Source organism: Dermacentor albipictus, chromosome 1 (assembly GCF_038994185.2).
Source record: "Dermacentor albipictus isolate Rhodes 1998 colony chromosome 1, USDA_Dalb.pri_finalv2, whole genome shotgun sequence".
Taxonomy (NCBI): domain Eukaryota; kingdom Metazoa; phylum Arthropoda; class Arachnida; order Ixodida; family Ixodidae; genus Dermacentor; species Dermacentor albipictus.
The window spans coordinates 157,353,511-157,373,806 of record NC_091821.1 but is presented as its reverse complement, the minus strand read 5'-3'; the positions used below and the strand labels follow the sequence as shown (position 1 = coordinate 157,373,806).

Genomic DNA, 20,296 nt, shown 5'->3' with positions numbered 1-20,296 from the left:
TTTTATATATGTCCCTCTGAAGAATTTAAATCTGCAATAAAAAAAATCGACCCTGGGCAGTCGCATATGGCAAAAAAAATCGACCCTGAGAGGGTTAATGCAACAAACAAAGATAAAATGCCCAAAGAGCAATGTCTTATCGAGTCTTAGAGCTGACGCAGCTTTTCCTGTATTTCAGTGGCAATTTCCAAAATTTGATTAGCTTTGCTTTTGGCTATCTTCCTGGGGCCGTTGGATTTGTGACACGTCATACAATTGGTTGCTTCTGCCTTCTCTGCCAAGTGTCTGCCAACGCTGTCAAGCACCCCAGGTGGTCTAATTTTCCGGAGTCTCCCACTATGGCGTGCCTTATAATCAAATTGTGGTTTTGGCGTGTATAAACCCAGAATTTAATTTGTAATTTGTAATTGTGTCAATTCAGCAACAGTTCCTTCCAGTTTCTTCTTCTTTTTTTGATGTCATCAGTGCAGCATCTCTTCATTTGTCTCGTATCTTCAAGCTGCCACTTCTTTCTTGCATCTAAAAATGCACAGCAATGAAGCCTAGTAGATGACACTGCAACCCTAAGTACTTTATTTATTTGAGCACACTGACTTCAATCCTTATCAGTTATTTAAGAAACAATAACATAAAATATTCATATTGAATATGAAGTGAGATGCCTGCATAAGTGTATGGAAGTGGTTTGGTTATATTCTTGCCACCAACTTCCAAAAAAGTTCACACTAGTTTGACATATGCCGCCGAGTTGTCACAGATGATGAAAAGGAATCATGAATGTGTTTTGCATACAGGGAAACCTTTCGAGTGTTCACAAAATCTCATCGTCCATAACCAGTTCATCTCTCTCATGCATCATCCATGCCTGATAATTTTTATAGCTTCGTGCTTGGCTCAGTCAAGTCAGCTGCAATGGGCATCAAAAAGTTCTTCAGGGCGCTACTCACTGCAGTCTTCACCAGGTGAACATAGTTCTCACTCTTCATATGAGTTTTCAGGGCCAATTCGCCCATGCTAGTCATACTGATGTCCTTCACACAAAGCTTGCATCTTGTTAAGTGGGGACTTTGCTTGTTACTTTTTTCCTGCGTTCTTTGTCACGGAAAATTTGATTTACCACTCTGAAACAATTGGGTTAGCGGTAGTGTATAATAAATACTAAGTATAATAGCCACTCATAGCCATGAAAATATTTACCCCCCCCCCCCCCCTCCGCCAGTATCCCTTGTATCTCCGGATATGCCAGCCAATAGTAACCAGCCCAAGCAATAACCATTTTTTTATGGCTCACAATGCATATTCATGAATCATTTTCTATAGTTCATGCCAAAATACTGTCCCATATCTGCATGAATAAGGTGTTCTGCTACTACTTAGATTTCACAGTGATAGCCATCCAGCCAGCCAGCCAGCCAGCCAGCCAGCCAGCCAGCCAGCCAGCCAGCCAGCCAGCCAGCAAGCCAGCCAGCCAGCCAGCCAGCAAGCAAGCAAGCATGCAAGCATGCAAGCATGCAAGCAAAGCAAAGCAAAGCAAAGCAAAGCAAAGCAAAGCAAAACAAAACAAAGCAATTTGTGGGGCTTAGCATGCCAAAGCTGCACAGTGGGCTATGAGAGATGCGTTAGTGGGGGTTCCGGATAATTTTGACACATTTTGACCACCTGAGTGATCACACCTGAATGACCACCTAGTAATACATTTTCACCACCCGAAGTTCTTTAATGTGCCCCTAAAGCACAGTACTCAAGCATTTCTGCCTTCCACCCACATCAGATGCCGCATGCTCAATGGGCACCTAGTAGAGTGGAGTATATAGCTTAAGAGCAGATAAAACTGCGACCAAACATTATTTTATTTTAAATCATGACGTTTCGGAGCCCAACCGACTCCTCCTTCAGGGGTGAGATGGCGTGAGGCGTAGCAGTGCTTACATGCATTTTCTTTGCTCTTTAATTCAGTTGTCCTCAACCAGAGAGATATTTACCAAAAGTTTACCTTTGAGTATATAGATTGTTGCACTGTTGCCAAACACGAACACTCAGCTACAGCGACCAAAAAGACAGCTCTTAGCTATTGCAGATGCCTATGTGGAGTGAGAAGATCTTTTTAACATTTTGTTATCACTACTATGAACTGCTACGATAATTTATTGTCTCACTTCAACTACATTCATGTGTACAAACAATAGTTCCAGCATTTTTCAGGGTAGCTGTACTATTATGTAACAGAAATCCGATCAGAAAACCATAACATGTGAGCACCCAAAATATTCTGCACATTATACGCAATGCATCCACTTGATTCAACTATGAAAACAGAGTCCTGCTTTTTAGTTACGATAACCCCTGTGGTTAAAGCACCTTGCCTTATAAACAAAGTAAAAAAATATCATTGGCTTGCTGTTTCCATCTTGATGCAATGTTCAAAAGAGTGGCTTGTTGGGCGAGTTGGTACATGGTACTACATAGGGGAATGCCAGCAAACAGAAAGAAAAACCCGAAAAAAACTGTGAAGACACAGACAAAAGGAACAGGAGGGAAAACAAGCACCATGTCTGTTCCTTTTGTCTGCATCTTCTTTGCGTTTTTTTTTTTCCAGCTTTCCTTCCCATTTGGTGGCATTCCCCTACGTGATGCAATGAGGCCTGTTACCATTTCATCATATTGATATTTCCTTATATGCAAGTCTGATCTAAAAAGCCTTTTTAAATGCTGTACCTTTGATAACATATGGTTCCACAAGATTGGCTGACAGTGTTGCTCATAAATGATAATGAAGATTAAGTGAACAACTGGATCTCCAGTGAAGGTGACCACGAAAGAAAAATACCAATGTTATTATGTAAGAAGTATTTTTACAAAACACCGTAGTGAAGAGTTAAATTTTGATGACCTGGGTTCCTTTTAGGTGCACAAAACTCACTAAAGTGTGTTCTTGCATTACGCATCATGCCCTCCATTCAAGGGCAGCACCACAAGGTGTATTCACAGGGTGTCTGCCAAGTTGATATTTCCAAATCCCTTGAGTTTTCCAGGTTTTCCCTCAGTGCCATTGCAAAAGTCCCTGAGTGATGCAAAACTATATTTTATGTCAAAGGCTGAAACCATATCACCCAATGCTGTCACTCTCTAGTAAGCATGTTGAAAAAAAAAATGACTTAATCCAGTTTGAATAGTAAGGAGTAATATCTATTTTATTTAAAAGGAAAGCAGAAGGAAGATGTTAGTAAAATGCGCAGCAAAAAGAATGGTAAAACCCATTCCAAATTGAGTCTAACATTTTCAAATACGAATGAAAAGGAGATGCATACGTAAGTAAATATTTTTGAATATAAGCTATTTCTATCAACTGATAGCAAGCTCATCGGTATGAGGCCTGAACTTTGTCACAACTAAGATTCTCCTCGGCAGCCGGCAAGTCAACCTCAACTGTCCTGACATACTCTCAGCCCGTACACAACATCTCAGTGTTATGTTTCACTGCTTTAAAGAGTTTATCTTGGTTTAGGTGAGGGACATCTGCATCTCGGCATCAGCCAACACTTTATTTTTTCAGCTCAAACTCCTTCAAAATGGCGGCAGTACGCTTCCTTTCCCGTTCATTCCTCAAGGCGTAAGTCCTTTCTGCTCCTTCCGCCACTCGTTCACCCCACGGACCATTTGAGCATTTTCTTGGTCAGTTGCACATTCCACGTCCAATTTTTTGAACTTCCTAGGGGCCGCGAAAACGTCAGAAAAATTGGCCAGTAGGAAAAAATAAATGCATGTCATTTATAGCCCTTAGGGGCTCAAACCGCCACAGGCACATTCGAAAACGCTCTGAAGGCCTGTCGGTACACGTATTAGGCATATCGGTGCTCGTACCGTGACAGGAAATACCGGGTGCAGGCGTGTATAATTAAGGAATACATACTGTGTCCCGTGGCAACAGCCCCTTCCCACACTTATGCTTCACTGCAACACTTTTGCGCATGCTTCACGAATAAACATTTCTGTACAGAGGCGAAGCTGACTTTCGGGAACCGGCTTTATGAAATGCACCGTGCTTTCCAAGCTACTAAGCCAATCGCGAGGACCACAAAGGTGGTGTCCGTGCCATTGCTGACAGCAGTGAATTCTTTCAATAAAAAAACACGGCACCCAACGGATAGAAGCTTCATGACGAACGTCGAAGACTAGGCCTAGCGTTGCCGCAGTGGTGGCTACCGCAGCCAGCAGATCTGCGTACGAGAGTGCCGGTTCAAGGCGGCGAGATAATCAAAATGGCAGCGTTGGTGGCTTTGATTAATGCAATTTCGGACCCACGGTCAAGGCATAATGTCCGAAAAATCGGACGGCGAAGAGTTCTTGCGTCCAAAATTTGAGATGTTCTGATACATTGACTTTATGGGGTATGTGGTGGTGCTGCGAAGCCGTCCACAAATCATCGGGAACGTGGAAAGTCGGTAGTTGACTGTACACTGGCAACTCCGCCAGCCGACGACTGGGCATCAAAGACGATTCATTACGATTCCTGTCTGTTACTCGAGCCAGCATTACCACGACTTTCGACCCTTTCAATAAAATTACAGCTAATTTTCCCCGATAGAAGCACGAATTCCCCGAGTTTTCTCCGAGTTTTTCCAGACTACTCAATATCCCTGAGAATTCCCGGTTTTCCCGGTTAATAGACACCTGGTTCAGCAAGAGAACAGCCTCGAAGCTTGACATAAGAGCAAATAGCATGCTACTGGTCATGTAGAGGTAAGAATTGTGAGCCACAAGGTGGACCTCAAGATTAGGGCCGTAACTATAAGAACTTACAGAAACTGCACAAATATTAAACACCCAGCACAAATAAATGTTCCCGTGTGTATTTCTGTGAGTTTTATGTTCATTTTACGGGATAAAGACAGGTGCTTACACACAAGCACATGGAAGCAAACACATACTTTGTTGCTGGTTCAGATACCATCATGGTGCACCCAGGCTAAAAAAGAATGCCCAGTCACCTATGGTATCTGTCTCCCCTTGTAGCTGAGTGACCAAGTGTTCCAGCTGCTGCTTCTGATCTGACAGGTCAGCTATCTGGTCCATAGTAGCCTTGAAACGGTCCTCAAGTTGCTGCATGCCTCTCTTCATTTTGGCGTAGCCTTCGCGTGTCACCTCCTCTTGCTCATGTGACAGCAACTCCTCTGTAAAGCATGCCCATAATCACAAGACATGACAGGTATAACACCTGGAAACAAACGCCTTGTGTAATGACAGGCTAAATCTTAACCTTTCTTTTACAGTGTGGATATGCAAAAAAAATCTGTGTATTTACTGCAGCTTTTTGTTCAAAATGCTGTCAATGCAACAGAAAGAGCACTTGTGCAAGCATCAGCACACAGAAGGCAACAGAAGCAGCACAGGCTACAAATGAGTGAAATCATGAAAGAGATGGATTGGACTTTTTATTGCGATAGCATCGTCGCTGCAAGCCGTATGCTGTATGTGCTGTGGTATTCACAGCCCAGTCCCAATAGATGTCACTAACATGTAATAGCTATCATAAAACTGCTTAGTTTAGGCTACTCACCTGCGACATTGAAAAGGGTGATATACTTTCCAGCTATATCACATATGTAAATACCGTATTTATTAAAATCTAGATTGATAGTTTTTTTTTTTCAAATAATCATATTCCAAACTCTAGGGTCGGCTTAGGTTCGAGGATTTTAAAAAACACGCCAGTTTTTCATTGAAACTGCTAAATATGGTGCACAGCTAGCGCCATCCAGAAAAGTCAGTATGGCAGCTGCAACTAGCCGTGCCAGTAGCCAACCGTACACAAGCGAGGTCGCCATTTTGACCTGTGCTGTGTCGGCCATATTGGTGTGCTGCGTGGTGTTATCGCGATGGCACCAAGTAGGAGATGCCACTACAGTGCCGCTTTCAAGCGAAAAGTTATGATAGCCGCAAAGGCATCGTCGAAACTTCAAGCCGGGCGGGACTTCGGCGTCGACAAGAAAAACCATCCGTCGTTGGAGGGGACAACGACAGCAGCTTTTTGCATGCGCTGCAATGAGGATGACATTTAGCGGACCAAAGAAAGGCCGTCAACACGAAGTGGAGACAGTCTTAGCTGACTTTGTTCGGACGCACAGAGCAGCTGCCCTTCCAGTGACAACAGAAGTGCTCCAAGCGAAAGCTAGGGAACTTTTGAGGGAGCGAAGCCCAACGCCAAAGGATGCGCTTCGGCTTCAGCCTCCGACATCGCACTTCAATCACCCAGAAGCTGCCAAGCGATTTCGAAGAAAAGCTGATAGCTTTTCAGCGCTACTTGCTGCGAGAGAGCATGCTGCGAAAAATGTGGGTGTGCCAAGATGTCATGGCATCACGTGTGCCGTCTTCCTGCATGTTTAAACTAGATGGTGCACAATTTTTAGCTTCGGAGACATGTTCAAGCAAAAGGCCAATGAAGCATTTGCTCACCACTGCCGGCACTTTTCATGATAGTGTCATACCATTGCGCGTGACACTATCAGCCGCAGGGGCAGAGTGGATGTGAAAGTGTGGCTGGCTTCGCTTCATACCACCAATGTGAAGACATTGTCGACACGGCATGAAACCGTATCTTTAGTCGCCGACTCTCAATTCAACAAGATGAATTTTTACTCATTCAAATTTGTGTTTTTTGACTGCCCGATACAGAAATGTTGGGAACTCTTTCTTGTAAGAAAAGTGACTGTACTAATTTAAATAAAAGGTCAAATTTCTCTGCAATGAAATTTTGATATAACTAAGCAAATTGACCATTTTACCGACTATGTTTTATGAAGGTTTAACTGTATACTTTTTGCTCTCTTCGAGAGACTGAATGTCCCACCTCACGTTATATTCGTGGTCGCATTATTTATGTACACATAAGCTCCTTGCAACTCTGTCACGTGAAGTCATGTATATAGACATAATGTTTGGCGTTTGGATTACACAACAGCTGGATTATACGACGTTTTCGCACGGTTGTGAGAAAGTCGTATAATCAGGGTTCCACTGTACACATATTTTCTAGAAACAAACACACAAGTCCCTATTTCAATGTCCACTTTGTGGGGATGCGCGACCCTCGCGCCTCCGCTGATGTTTTCCCACATAGCGCGTCTCCTGTGGTCCCGCTTCGCCGCGTGGCCTGCGTGACGTCAGCGCGGACGATGTGGTTGAAGCGCAGTCCGAGAGATGGCGCGAGCGTCGCGCCGCTGCGCGGTTACTTGGGCGCCGAAAGGAAGGCGCTTGCTCTCTTGGGTTGGAGACAGCGAGCAGCACGGTCGTGCCGCGCGTGCAGCTACCCTCTTTCCCGGCGGGTCGGCAAACGGCGCGGACATTCCGCGCGCGCGGCGACCGATGCATCTGCGAGACCGCCTCGCGTGGCCGCCTTCGAACGCGCCACGATTCGCGTGACTATACACGCGAACGACCAGGCGTTGGGATCCAGCATGGAGCGAACATATTCGCTCGCGAGGACGCGGTGAGTCGGACTTCTAGATTTGTCGCGCGCCCATCGGCATGTTTTGTGGATAGCAACTCGGCTAGCAGGCATTGATGTATGAAAGGTGCAATAAATGCCCTTGTGATTGTTTGCACTACTGTGTTGTCGTTCCTTTGTCCCAAGAGTGCGGTGGGAGAATCCCACATCAGACCCCACAACTTAAACTTCAAATCAATTATATTTTAAATATAATTTTCCATTCACCACATTCTTTCCAGGGGAAGACATGTTGCTATGAGGAAATGCCTTTTTCTATATTTCATAGACTACTTGGTAAAAACAAAGTTTGACTATAACTTCACCAGAAAAAAAGAAAAATAAATGTTTTTCTTATATTATTCACTCCTGTTTGTCTAACACACTGCCTTCTTGCACAAAATGAAAAAAAAATTGCTGTGTTTCATCTTTTCTTTTTAAGAAAGGCAGCATTGTTTATTTGGCAGAAATTCATATTTTTTAAAATTTTCTTTTACTACTTGGCCAGTGAAAAATTGGGTCTTCGTTTGTGACAGAAAGAGGCATATATATAGCAAACTTGAGGAATCATCAAGTTGTGGACTCGTGTAAAAATGCATGGTATTTGATCTTTTTCATTCAAAAAATCAGTTTTCTCAGGGCACAAAACCCTCATTTTTTTCAGTTTCCATTATTTTAACTAGCAACATGAAAAATTTTACTCTCACGGTTTCATCATACCACTTGTAAAGTGGGTGTGAGTTTGGGAATAATACACTCATAAAGACAATGTCTCTACCCAACACCCTTTTGTAATTTTTTCCTGCAAATAAATTTATTTCAGTTCACAAAATACACTGCAAATTGAGAAAAGTCGGGCTTAAGGCTGTTTTGCAACACCTGATGAAGGTCTAGCCTCCCCTCAGTAGTTCAAACACAAAGGAGTAGCATAAAATTTGCAAAATGATTTACATAAAGATGTTTGCAAAGTCACTAACTAGAAGTCAAACAATGTTATCATTATGTCACAGTGTAATTAGAAACACTAGTTGCTTTTCAAGGAAAACCACACTTAGTTTTGTGCTTTTGAACAATGCATATGTGATATATAAAACTGCAAAAGAAATTAGAAATGTGAAATATAGAACCTGTTTTTATCTCTCGTCAAATTGCCTTCATTAAAAATGAAATGAAGCTGGCCTAAATGATAAAGAAATGGCCAGTTTTAAGGTTTGCTTCCAACCTTATGGGACACTCGGTATAAATTAGCATTCAATTGTGCAATATAGTAGACTTTCATTATTTGATTTTTCTATTAAGTTGATCCCAACCGAAGGTCCCAGATAGCTGGTGCCCATGCATATCTAAGGGCCCAAACTTTCCTTATTTCGATCCTAAAACAGGCCTTCACCAGATACTTTGAACTTGACCTGTCAGCACACACATGCCTGACCTTAATGCCGACCCCTTTGGTGGCAGCGTCAATCTCAGTGGAGTTTAGGGGACAAACATGTTGGACACGCTACCAAAGCTCTCGCTGAAAACACCTATTTTCGGCCTACCTTAGGAACATTTTCAAGCAGTAACCGTAACTCATACTGTCTGATTATGGTATTTACCAAATTCTAATGTGCTCCTTTTTGTTTGTTTGCAAAAATTGGGACAAAAATTGCCTGTATGGTGCAACTGGGTACAAAACCAAAATTGTCTTCGGGGCATTTGTATGCTTTACCGCAAAACACAAATCTTTTGCGGCGAAGCTGGCTTTAGTAATTGTGTGGTGAAGCTGCCATAACAAAATCGGCTGCCATTGTGCAACACATATAACGTCCTTGCCCATTTTTCTTGCTAAAAAAAAATTGGGAGCGTATTAGATTACTACTTTGTTTAAAAGTTTTAATGTAATTTATATGTAGTTTTCTACTATGGACAGTGGGCGTGCATTTGATTTGGGGGCGTGTTAGAATCAGGCAAATACTGCCAAGTGAATAAGTGGCGTGTTCTGGATTTTTTTCTGCACCTAGTTTAATTCGACCTGCTGAATAATTCGATCAATTTCATTGGTCCCATCAGGGTCGAAACAATGTAAGTCTACGTTACAATGGGAAACATGACTTAATTCACTGCAGTGTATCTCTGCCACAATTTTTCTAATTCCAAGAACTTTCTGCCTGACCTTCACTCTTTTTGAACTCCAACAGCTGATGTTGAAGTGCCTCTCTCTGCGTCCGCTGTTCATCCAGCTGGTGAACTAATTGGTCTCGTTCAAGTTCCAGCTGTTGCACAGAAGCTGATAATGATGCTACCTGAAAAGCAACAGGTAGACCCCTTTGGAGCTTGGGAACAAAACTCATTGGTGAGAACACAAAACATAGCAATAGACATTTCTACACTAGTTATCAAGAGATGAAATTTGGTACATGAAACCAATGGCAACTACTGCACCTACTGTTGCATCCGGAGCAGAATATAACATTTCTCAGTTAAGAAACATAAGGCTATATTCCTTAGTGTTTTCTATTTTTAAGTTTCCAATGCCAGAGAATATATGAACAGAGAAAAATATGAACATGAAGCATTGTGCATTTATCCACCAACAACTGAATGATTGCATTTACTCACATGCTTGCGATTGCAGGTGACCTGCCACTTTTTTTTTACCAGCACTCAAAAAAGTGTTAATATTTTTATAGTCAGCACAGCTTTCACAAAACCGTCATGGCTAAAATTTTTCTACAACACATTCTCCAGCGCTGCACTGCAGCATGCCTTTAATTTATCTCTGCTTCATTTTTTTATCATATTGTACTCGGTTCACTAATCCATTCGGTACTTTTCAAACATCAGGAAATTACAAGCATGCAAATAGATGCCCCGTCGATTCTTTTTTCCTGATCATATGGTTTTTATGTCACAAACGCAGCTGTATACATTGTAACTCATTCAAAACAAACGGAACAATACGCACATTAGTACAAAATTTTAGGTAGCAACGTTAAATGTTATCTGAAGGCTAGATCCAAGAAAGAAGCACCCTTTCTAAAGATAAACAGTCCTGGCAAACTCTACTTCAAGGTTAACATTCTGAGACAAAGGATTTATTATTATACTGCCCTTATACTGTCATTATTGTTGCTGCTGCTGCACACATGATCCTTGCAATACATTAATAAAGTAGGGCTGGAATAACGTAACGGTTCCATGCCAGTGCAATTCCTTTTCGTGCTCAGTCAACGGCCAGAGCGGTGCTCCGACTGCACTATGAACAGGATTAGCTAGCAATGAATGATGGATGACAACAGTGGCATAGAATTGAGCGGAACTTATCACCTACATTATACCAGATCAGAATTCTTCATCAAGGGCTAGTCATTAAAAATAAAGATAACAAAGTGGAAGAAAGAAAAAACAACTCCAGAATGTGAAGCCTGCAATTCATAGCACATGCTGTCACACCAGTAACCTATACTTATTAAAGTAGTAATAAAACATGTTTTACCACGAACCAAATGGGAGTAATAAATAAATAACAAATTTTCACTCCTTAACAAATAAACTGAAATTATGAGAAAACCATACAAACAGCTGTAGAATGTACAGAACACATGATAATATACCATATTTACTCAGTTTACAATAGAATATCTATGGCATGAAATATTTTTATCTATATAAAAGACTTGCTTGAAGCCCCTAAAACAGTTAAAACAATGTCATTCCACACTTTCATACCTGTGTACCACCTCATTTTATGAATCAAACATGGGAATGGAGGTTATATAACCTGCTCAAATAATTGTATTAGAAGTGTGGAGAATCATTTATATAAAGAAACAAAACAAGAGGCCTGAGGCACAAAGCTTTAAGCCACACACACACATGGAGATAGTGCATGGGAGACACATCCTTCATGTGACACATTTTGGCAGCAGTGAACTAACGAAGTCCTAAAGAAATAAAATGCTGGTCCTCTGATCCTATCACTCCGTTTCAATTCCATGGATTATGCAAGATTTCAGAATTCATAGGATTGAAAGCCCCCTTTTTTCATGTGTGTCCAAAACTACCACTAAACAACGTTATTAAGATCTTTACAAATACTTTGTCATGAGTCACCAGCAAGACCTGTATGACAATGTAAAAAAGACAAAGACGCTGGTCAACGAAACGGAGAAGGGACCCCCAGGCAAGAAGCACGTGAAGCACGAAAGAAGAAGAAAGAATTAAGAAAAAGAAGACGCAGGCAGAGATGAGCTGGAATTGCTGACGTGATTGCGAGGCAAGACAGCGACATCTCCAGCTGTGCTCTGAAGATGGGAGGCAGCAGTTTCGGGGACCACAGACTGGAGAGGGGACGATCTAGCTGAACACGCTGATCAATTTTTGGAGGCACAGGGGCTGAGAAACCTAGGAAAAGTGAAAAAGGACCAAGCCAGAGAGAAAGTAGACAAGGCAAAATATGAGCCTCAGGAAACCGTGCACCCACCCCAATTAAGGTGTTTCCTCTGTAATCGTACCGGGCACCGCGCTGTTAACTGTCACGTAGGCAACAGCTGTTCCCTCCAACATATAGTGTGTCAATTATGCAATAGAAAGGGACACTGTGCGAATGAGTGTAGGTCTGGCACTTCACAAAAAACAGCGTGCATAATAGGCAAGTGCGGAAAAACAGACTCGCAACCGAACTGTGCAGAGGTGAACCAGGTTCAAGAGAGCCAACAGATACCAAGGGAAAAGCGGAAGGAAGGAGACCCAAACGAACAAGCTCTACCTGTCATAGAAGGAAAGGTTCATGGACAACGGGTAATAGTGCTCAGAGATAGCGGCACAAATGCGGTTTTAGTAAAGAGGAGCCTGGTACGTGATGAAGATCTGAGAGGAGCGCTAACGCAAGTTACCTTGGCTGACAACACAGGGAGGTACCTACTTGAAGCCTGTATCCAAGTCTCCACACCGTATGATACTGGGTGGATTAAGGCAAAATGCCTTGAAGAGCCATTATACAATCTAATTCTATGCAATGTATCTGGAGTAGGGAGAATGGATGATCCAGATTGGAGCTGGTAGAGAAGTACAGCTGTCGCAGTAAGAGATGAATGACTGTGGTGAACAACCAGGTCAAGAAGTGAGCAAGTAACAGCTGTACATCTATAATTCATTCATTTATAATTCATTTATCCAGAGTCTACTATATACCACAAAAACTTGTACATAATGCAGACCAGCATAAAATAAGAGGCGGGATTTGAGGATAGCGAAAACGTGAAAAAAAAAAAAATGTTGCCTTCATGTACAATACAAGTGAGAGAAACTTCAATTAAAATGGTGAACTACCTCCTGGTGGCACAGTTGCCAATATTCTCTGCAGCTAAAATAAGCTTCCTCCTGAAGGCAGCCAAGCACTGCTTTTGCGGTCCTGAAATTTTGCTACTACACTGTAGAGAAAAAATGCAGTTTGCCTTCACGTGGTTAGTATGTTAGTTCGTATGCTGCCGAGGTGCGCACTTGCTTGCTATATCGGCATATTATGGCGGCTATCTACACCGTCTCAAGATGGCACCTCCTGTACACTAGAGGACGATAAGGATGATGGTAGCCGTGCAGCAATAACGAAACCAAAATTCTGAGCCCAATTTTTTTACTCAAACTTCGCTTCGGATTCCCATATAGTATTATATGTGGTGTTTGCAGTACTTCTTTCACCCACAGAAGTCTCAAACCATTCTAGCCAACTCTCCAATATGTCTACTTAAAAAAAATAAAAAATAGAGGCTCTTTATAGTCATGTTATTTCGCATTTTAAATCACTGCGAATTTGCAACAACATATGGTGCATGGAAACAGCCCCTGCCTTGCAAAGGAATTTTGTATTTTTCTTGTGATGTGATGAACCCGAGTGCACTGACCATACTACAACATGTAACGCAGCTGGGAAACATCAAGGTCCGATCCATCGTGCCAACGAATGGTGCCACAATAACTGGAGTCATCTATGACATTGACAATGAAATATCCAATGCAGACCTCCCAATTCTCATAAAACCAGCAAGCGAACACAACGTGATTGTGCATGTTGGTCGCCTCGGCAACACACGTTGTGTGAAGATAACCTTCAAAGGCGACTGCCTTCCACCCTACGTGAAGGTCGGCCACTTTCGCCACCAGGTTCGACCATTTATTCCAAGACCAATGCAATGCTTCAATTGTCAGAAGATTGGACATGTGAAGGGTGTTTGCAGAAATTCGGCCGTGTGCCCTCGATGTGCCGAACCCCACTCAGAAGACAACTGCAGCGCAACCACGTTCAAGTGTCCTAACTGTCAAGGTGATCACTGCGCCTCTTCCAAAGACTGTCCCCAGATCAAGAAAGAGTTCACCACTCTTAAGCAAATGGTGAGAGACAACTCTACCCACAAAGAGGCCGCTGTGAAAGTACGGCGAAGACGACGTCACCGACAACGGTCTTCACGGCGGAAAACATCAAGCTTTCAGGAAAAGTCCCCTCGTCAAGCATCATCATCAGCGGACGTTTCCAGTACTCCGATCACCAATGTTGGAAGGGAGCAAACTGCCAGATCTCTCTCCACAAAGGAATGGCCACCACTTCCGCGTACACGACCGCCAGAAGAGCCGCAGAAGAAGCCGCCCCCAGTACAGCAAGGTGCTGTATCCGAGGAGTCGCGGAAAACAGATGAGCAAGTGACAGCACTTATTAGGCCTTTAATGAATGCCATTCGCGTGCTGCTAAGCAACATGCACACACCGTCTGCCAGAAGTGCGCTTCAAGTACTGGACGCTCTGAGTCCGGTGCTTGCAACCCTTGAGTAGATCATGGCTCCACAGCCACGATCTTTTAGGGAAGAGGTCCGACAAGCAGCTATTTTTCAGTGGAATGCCCGTGGACTCAGAGCGCGCCTTTCGGATTTCCGTCGCTTCGTGTTCGCCAATATGTTTCCCATTATCGTCATTTGCGAGCCGAACTTATTGAACAAAATCAGGCTTTCTGGATATGAATCATTTATGTCGTCAGCTGTTTATGAAAACAGTAAGGTTTTGGTGTTCATTCGCCGTGACCTCACCTACACTCATCAGCCTGTACCACCTAATGACAGTAATCAATATATATGCCTAAACGTAAGGAAAAAGAATCTGGCCTTCACTTTTGTAGGCACCTACCTATCTCCGTCAAGTCGATTTGATTACAAAAGACTACGAGACATCCTTTCCTCAACTTCCAATCCCTGGGTCATCACTGGAGATTTCAACGCCCATCATACACTCTGGGGAAGTCCGATCATCAACGCAAGAGGCAGAGCTCTGGTATCTTTCGCCTCCAGTAATGAACTTTGGCTGCTGAATGATGGAAGCCCTACGTTCTTACGTGGCTCCACGTACAGCAGCTGTCTTGACTTGGCTTTCGTCTCACGAAGCCTAGTCAGACATGCAGGGTGGTTTGCGGACATAGAGACGCACGGAAGCGACCATATCCCCACGTACATCAAGATCAGAGGATTGACCGCTTCCAAAATACGGGATACGATCCAAAGAGTGGACTGGCCTAAATTTCAGTCTATTATGGAAGAACACTGCGACGCCAATCCATCTTTCGACTTGGAAGAGGCAATCAAGAGCGTGGTGCAAGACACTATGCGTACTCTAACATGTTCCTCGAAACTTAATGATTATGATGTGGAACTAGAACGACTTCGAGCAATCCGACGACGTGCTGAACGAAGATACCGACGTACGAAAACAATGGACGATCTACGGACCGCCAGGCGCACGCAAAAGAAGATACAGCGCCGGTTAGACAAGCTCGAATCGCAACGTTGGGCTGCCTTCTGTGAGTCGCTAGAGCCACGCAAGCCTTTATCGCAACTATGGAGAACGGTGCGCGGACTGCGGACACTTCCCGTACAGCGATTCCCATTCAAGGCACTTGCCCTCTCTCAAAAGAGATCGGAGATTGACGTGGCAGAGGATTTCTGCGCCAGATTATCCGGCCAACTCACAGCTACCAACATTCCATCGCCTTCGAGCAGCTGTCCGCCACCACGTGATCACCGGTTGGATCTACCATTCTCGATCCACGAACTTAAGGCAGCATTAGCTTTGTGTAGCCGCACATCAGCGCCAGGACCTGACGGAATTTCCTACCGAGCTTTGTGTCACCTGGGGGAGCGAGCGAGAGGGGTTCTTCTTGAGGTGTACAATGAATCTTGGAGAAATGGCACGCTACCAACAACCTGGAAGACAAGTCGCCTTGTTCCACTGCTGAAGCCTGGCAAGTCGCCGTTGGAGCTCTCCTCATATCGCCCGATCGCTTTGGCGAGCTGTGTGGGCAAAGTAATGGAGAGGATGATCCTAGGACGCCTGGAGTGGTACTTGGAGTACCACAACACCTACCCAGATGCCATGGCGGGCTTCTGACGCGGTCAATCATCGATCGATAACGTCGTCGACCTGGTCACCTACATTCAACATGAGAAACGCCGTAAGCGTCTCTGCGCATCCTTATTCCTCGACGTTAAAGGGGCGTATGACAACGTTACGCATGAAGCCATCCTCTCTGCTCTCGCAGAGGTAGGAGTGGGTGGTCGGATGTTTCAATGGATACGGAGCTATCTATCCATGCGATCCTTCTTTGTAAGCACCGAGGAAGGCCATACTTCTCTACATTATAGCTACCGCGGCGTCCCCCAGGGCGGTGTACTTAGCCCCATGTTATTTAATCTAACACTAATTGCTCTCCTTGAGCACGTGCCAACCACAGTCAAGCTATCAATGTACGCGGATGACATCTGCATATGGACATCTGCAGTAACACGCCTACAGCTGCGAGCGAGAATTCAGAAAGCCGCGACACAAACTGCTGTCTACCTCCGTAATCGAGGCGTCGAAATTTCCTCCGAGAAATGCGCACTAGTGCCATTTACACGCAAACCCATGGTAAACTACAGTGTAATGATAAATGGCCAAGTAATACGACGGGTCTGATCGTACAAGTTTCTAGGTGTCATAATCGACAGGGACTTGTCATGGAGCCCACACATATCTTACGTGAAAAAACGGTTGACAGGCATATGCCACCTGTTCAAATTTTTCGCTGGCAAGACCTGGGGAAGGTCGCCTAGTGCCATGTTACAACTGTACAGGGTGCTTTTTCTGGGATTTCTGCAGCTTGCCAGCAATAAACAACACAGGCAAAACGAATCTACGCACTATACAAAGTCTTCAGGGTCAAGTGCTCCGGATCTGTCAAGGCCTGCCTCAGAGTGCTTCAACAGTGGCTACGATAGCAATCGCTAGAGACCACCTTGTCAAGACCCACATTGAAATTGAAGTACTCAGGACCCATATAAGGCATCTAGCCAGGACTCCTCGTCACCATTTAGCCTCTCTACCAGCGGACAGGCCACACACATCTTTCAGCCAAACGATAACTGCATATGATGAATCATTGCCAGCTTGTTTCACTCCGGCTGCGAGACCTTCGATCCCTCCATGGTGCCTCGCTCAGCCGAAAATCAACCTCGCAATACCTGGTATCTCAAAAAAAGCTGATCTGTCATCACCAGCCCTTAGACAGCTCACGCTACTATATTTGTACGAGAATTACCGTGACTCTACGCATATTTACACTGATGGATCTGTCCTTCCAAGCAGCTCCGCGGCGGCAATCGTCATACCAGCGAAAGCTACAACAATCAAATTTAAGACGATCCACGCGACAACATCGACAGCAGCAGAGCTTGCAGCGCTCTTTACTGCTCTTCATCACATTGGTGATGAACCGCCACACAAATGGACATTATTCTGTGACTCGAAGGCGGCACTGCAGTCTCTACTGTCACCTTTACGACGCGGACCGCACGAACAACTAATATTCCATATTACAGAGACATTACACCATATAAGTGATGCAGGCCACGACATAACCTTTCAGTGGCTTCCAAGTCACTGCGGGATTGTCGGCAATGAACGGGCGGATCACGCTGCCCACTCAGCCCATACTGAGGAGCGCTACGTCCCCATTCCTCTTTCTAGAACTGACGCTGCACGGAAGCTCCGCCTACTTGCTCGGCAGTGCACCGCGTCGCAATGGAATGAGCCACATTTAAGAAATCCGCGACTGCACTCACTTGATCCAACATTAAGTCTTCGAGCGCCATCACAGCTTCGCCGTAGAGACGCCACGCTTCTATATCGACTTTGGTTGGGCGTTGCCTTTACTAAAGCCTATGCCTTCCGCATAGGGATGACCAACACCCCAACCTGTGACCACTGCGGCCATGAAGAATCAATTGGCCATATTTTGTGCACCTGCCCGCAGTACAGTCCACAGAGGGCATGCCTCAGCCAGGAACTAGACCAACTGGACGACCAACCGCTATCCGAAAAAAGAATTCTGCAACATCGAAAGGACCTACCGTCACAGAAGAAGGCCGTGCAAGCGCTTTTGCGCTTCTTGCGATCTACCGGCCTGTGTGAACGACTTTAACTGGAACGCCTTTTGTGTGTGTGTCTCCATGTGTGCGCGTTCGGTTTTTTTTTTTGCGTTTCCCTCTCTGTCATCTTTCTAACCCCTATCCCCCATCCCCAGTGTAGGGTAGCAAACCGGAGACTCATATCTGGTTAACCTCCCTGCCTTTCCTCTTCATTCTCTCTCTCTCTCTTTCTTCTAAAATATACGCTTTCGGAAAAAGAAAGGCAACTTTTGTGCTATTGAATGATGCGAGTATAACATGCTAAAAATCAATTAAATCGAATTTATGAGATTTTGGTCATATTTCTATCTTTCATGGAATCTTGCTTTCATTTCTGCATGTAAAAAGCAACTTTCATCAGATCCAGTGTTATGATTGTGGCCCTCATCAGTTTGTTTTTACTGAAGGATACAGACACAAGTCCTAGTAAACCAGTCCTGCATGACAATCTGAGCATACACCAGCACGCTAGGGCACTAATGACAAGCAGTCAATACAGCTTGAGGCTAATGACTGGACTTGACTGCAGAATAACTTGGTTTTGTAATGAGTTATTTCAGTTTTAAATTTCAAATAGGTAAGAAAGAGCAAAATGGAAGATCTTACCAAGTCATGGACTTTGCTAGAATCTTTCTCCTGTACATCAACAGCCAGTTGTGCCCTTTCAGCCAATGCCTTTCGAAGGTCTGAGTTCTGCGTCACCAAGGCATTTGTTCTAGCCTGGAACAAAATATGCACAAAAGCACTGCAAATATATGTACTACTTGTTACCCTGGTTAAAATAGCGAGGTAACATCATTAGAAGCTCTTTGGATTTGATAGATAACTATTGATAGAGTACATTCGTATATCTTTTTAAGAATATGAATACAGTTGAACATACAACAATATTCAAGTGCCACAAAAAGACCACTGTTATGACTGACAATTGTTATAACTGGGTTGCATGAAAAAAATCGAATTAAGGGGATGGCAGAGCTGTTGCGAGAAAACTACAACGGCGGGGAGGCCAGTGCCCTTTCCTGCCACATTCCTTTATCCAGCTGCTGATTGTGTTCACTCATTTAACTGTGTAACTCTGCTTCCTGCGTGCTCCAATCGTGTGTAACAAGCCGTGACTGTCGGCATTCAAGAATGGCACTGCTATAACAACTGCAAAGAGAGGTCACAGGCAACAAGCGACATGCAAGCTCCAGTGAGGCACCGCTTTGGCGGCCCAAAGGGGCCTTTTAAAGAATGCGAGAAGGTTGGCACGCTAGCCTGTCAGCTTGAGAAATCCAGAAGAAACTCAGGGGCAAGTTCGCCACAAGCATCTCGCCACATACTTCTCACTGGCTGGCACAAGAAAACCCCATGTCCACCAGCCTTGCTTGCTTTACGCGAAGCTTGCCAACATCCTTCTCCAAGGCATCTAGGTGTGCCACATAGTGCAGCGGAAGGTCCCTCACGAATACGAAGCCCCAGAGAGACTTCAATCATCTGCAGGGTCTCCTGCAAGGACCACTGAGGCAGCCTGCCCTACTGCATCATCACTACCACCATTGCCGTCACTGTCGCCATTGCTATCTTAAGCAAGCACTTCTGTGACAATCGCATCATCAGTTAGAAGCACTTTGTTTCCAAATCTACAGCAGTGTGCTTTCTTTGTGCACTGCTTATGATCAGCTGGCGGATCTGCCATCTTCCGTTTTGGTGGTGAGTCAAACAAGGCAGAAAAACCACATGGCCAGGAACGACTTCCACGCAACTAACAAAGATGACCACGAGCGACGATCTGTTGGCAGAAGTGCGCAAAATGGGGGGCCAGCGAGCAATCTGAGAACAGCACAGCACTGTCAGCACAGTTGGCGTGGTCCATTTTAATTTCAGAGGGTGGCTATGGGTGCAGCCCATTTGTGTTTGGAGGGGTGGAAGGACAATGGGAGAGAGGCACGTGTGGCTGGCGATGCGGAGACGGCTGGAAAATGAACACATGGAGGCCACTGAGGCAGCGGGCGATTGTGCAGTGGCTCGAATTGCTTGTTTTCCTTTTTCTTTTCAAGGATTTTGCATTTCATTACTTTTTGAAACAGACACCGAGCAACCAGACTTCATTGTTATAGTAATCGACAATGCGGCATAGGGGTAGTATAGTAAGCATGCTATTTCACCATAAAAACATACAAAAGTTGATGGTGCAGAAACTTCTCATTGTTAAAACGGATATATTGTTAAAACCGGTATCGTTATAAGTGGGTTCAACTGTATTCAAAATTATGTATATTTAACAGCTAGCATAAAAATGTAAGATATGTGTGAAAGAGGACAGCGGCAGCATGGTGAGTAAGAGAAAGGACTCTGACTTTGA

The 20,296-nt window shown here is 44.2% G+C and overlaps 1 protein-coding gene across 5 annotated transcripts in view; it reads right to left on the bottom strand.

The window, feature by feature from the left end:
* The window catches only part of LOC135916573 (golgin subfamily A member 2-like), a 154,117-nt gene that overhangs the window by 20,743 nt on the left and 113,078 nt on the right, over positions 1-20,296 (bottom strand). For all 5 annotated transcript variants that reach the window (XM_065450007.2, XM_065450006.1, XM_065450009.2 and 2 more), the window contains 3 exons: positions 18,556-18,669; positions 9,639-9,768; positions 4,989-5,171 (listed from right to left, as the gene is read on the bottom strand). In XM_065450007.2, coding sequence (XP_065306079.1) covers positions 4,989-5,171; positions 9,639-9,768; positions 18,556-18,669 — 427 coding nt within the window. The remainder of the gene's footprint in view (positions 1-4,988; positions 5,172-9,638; positions 9,769-18,555; positions 18,670-20,296) is intronic.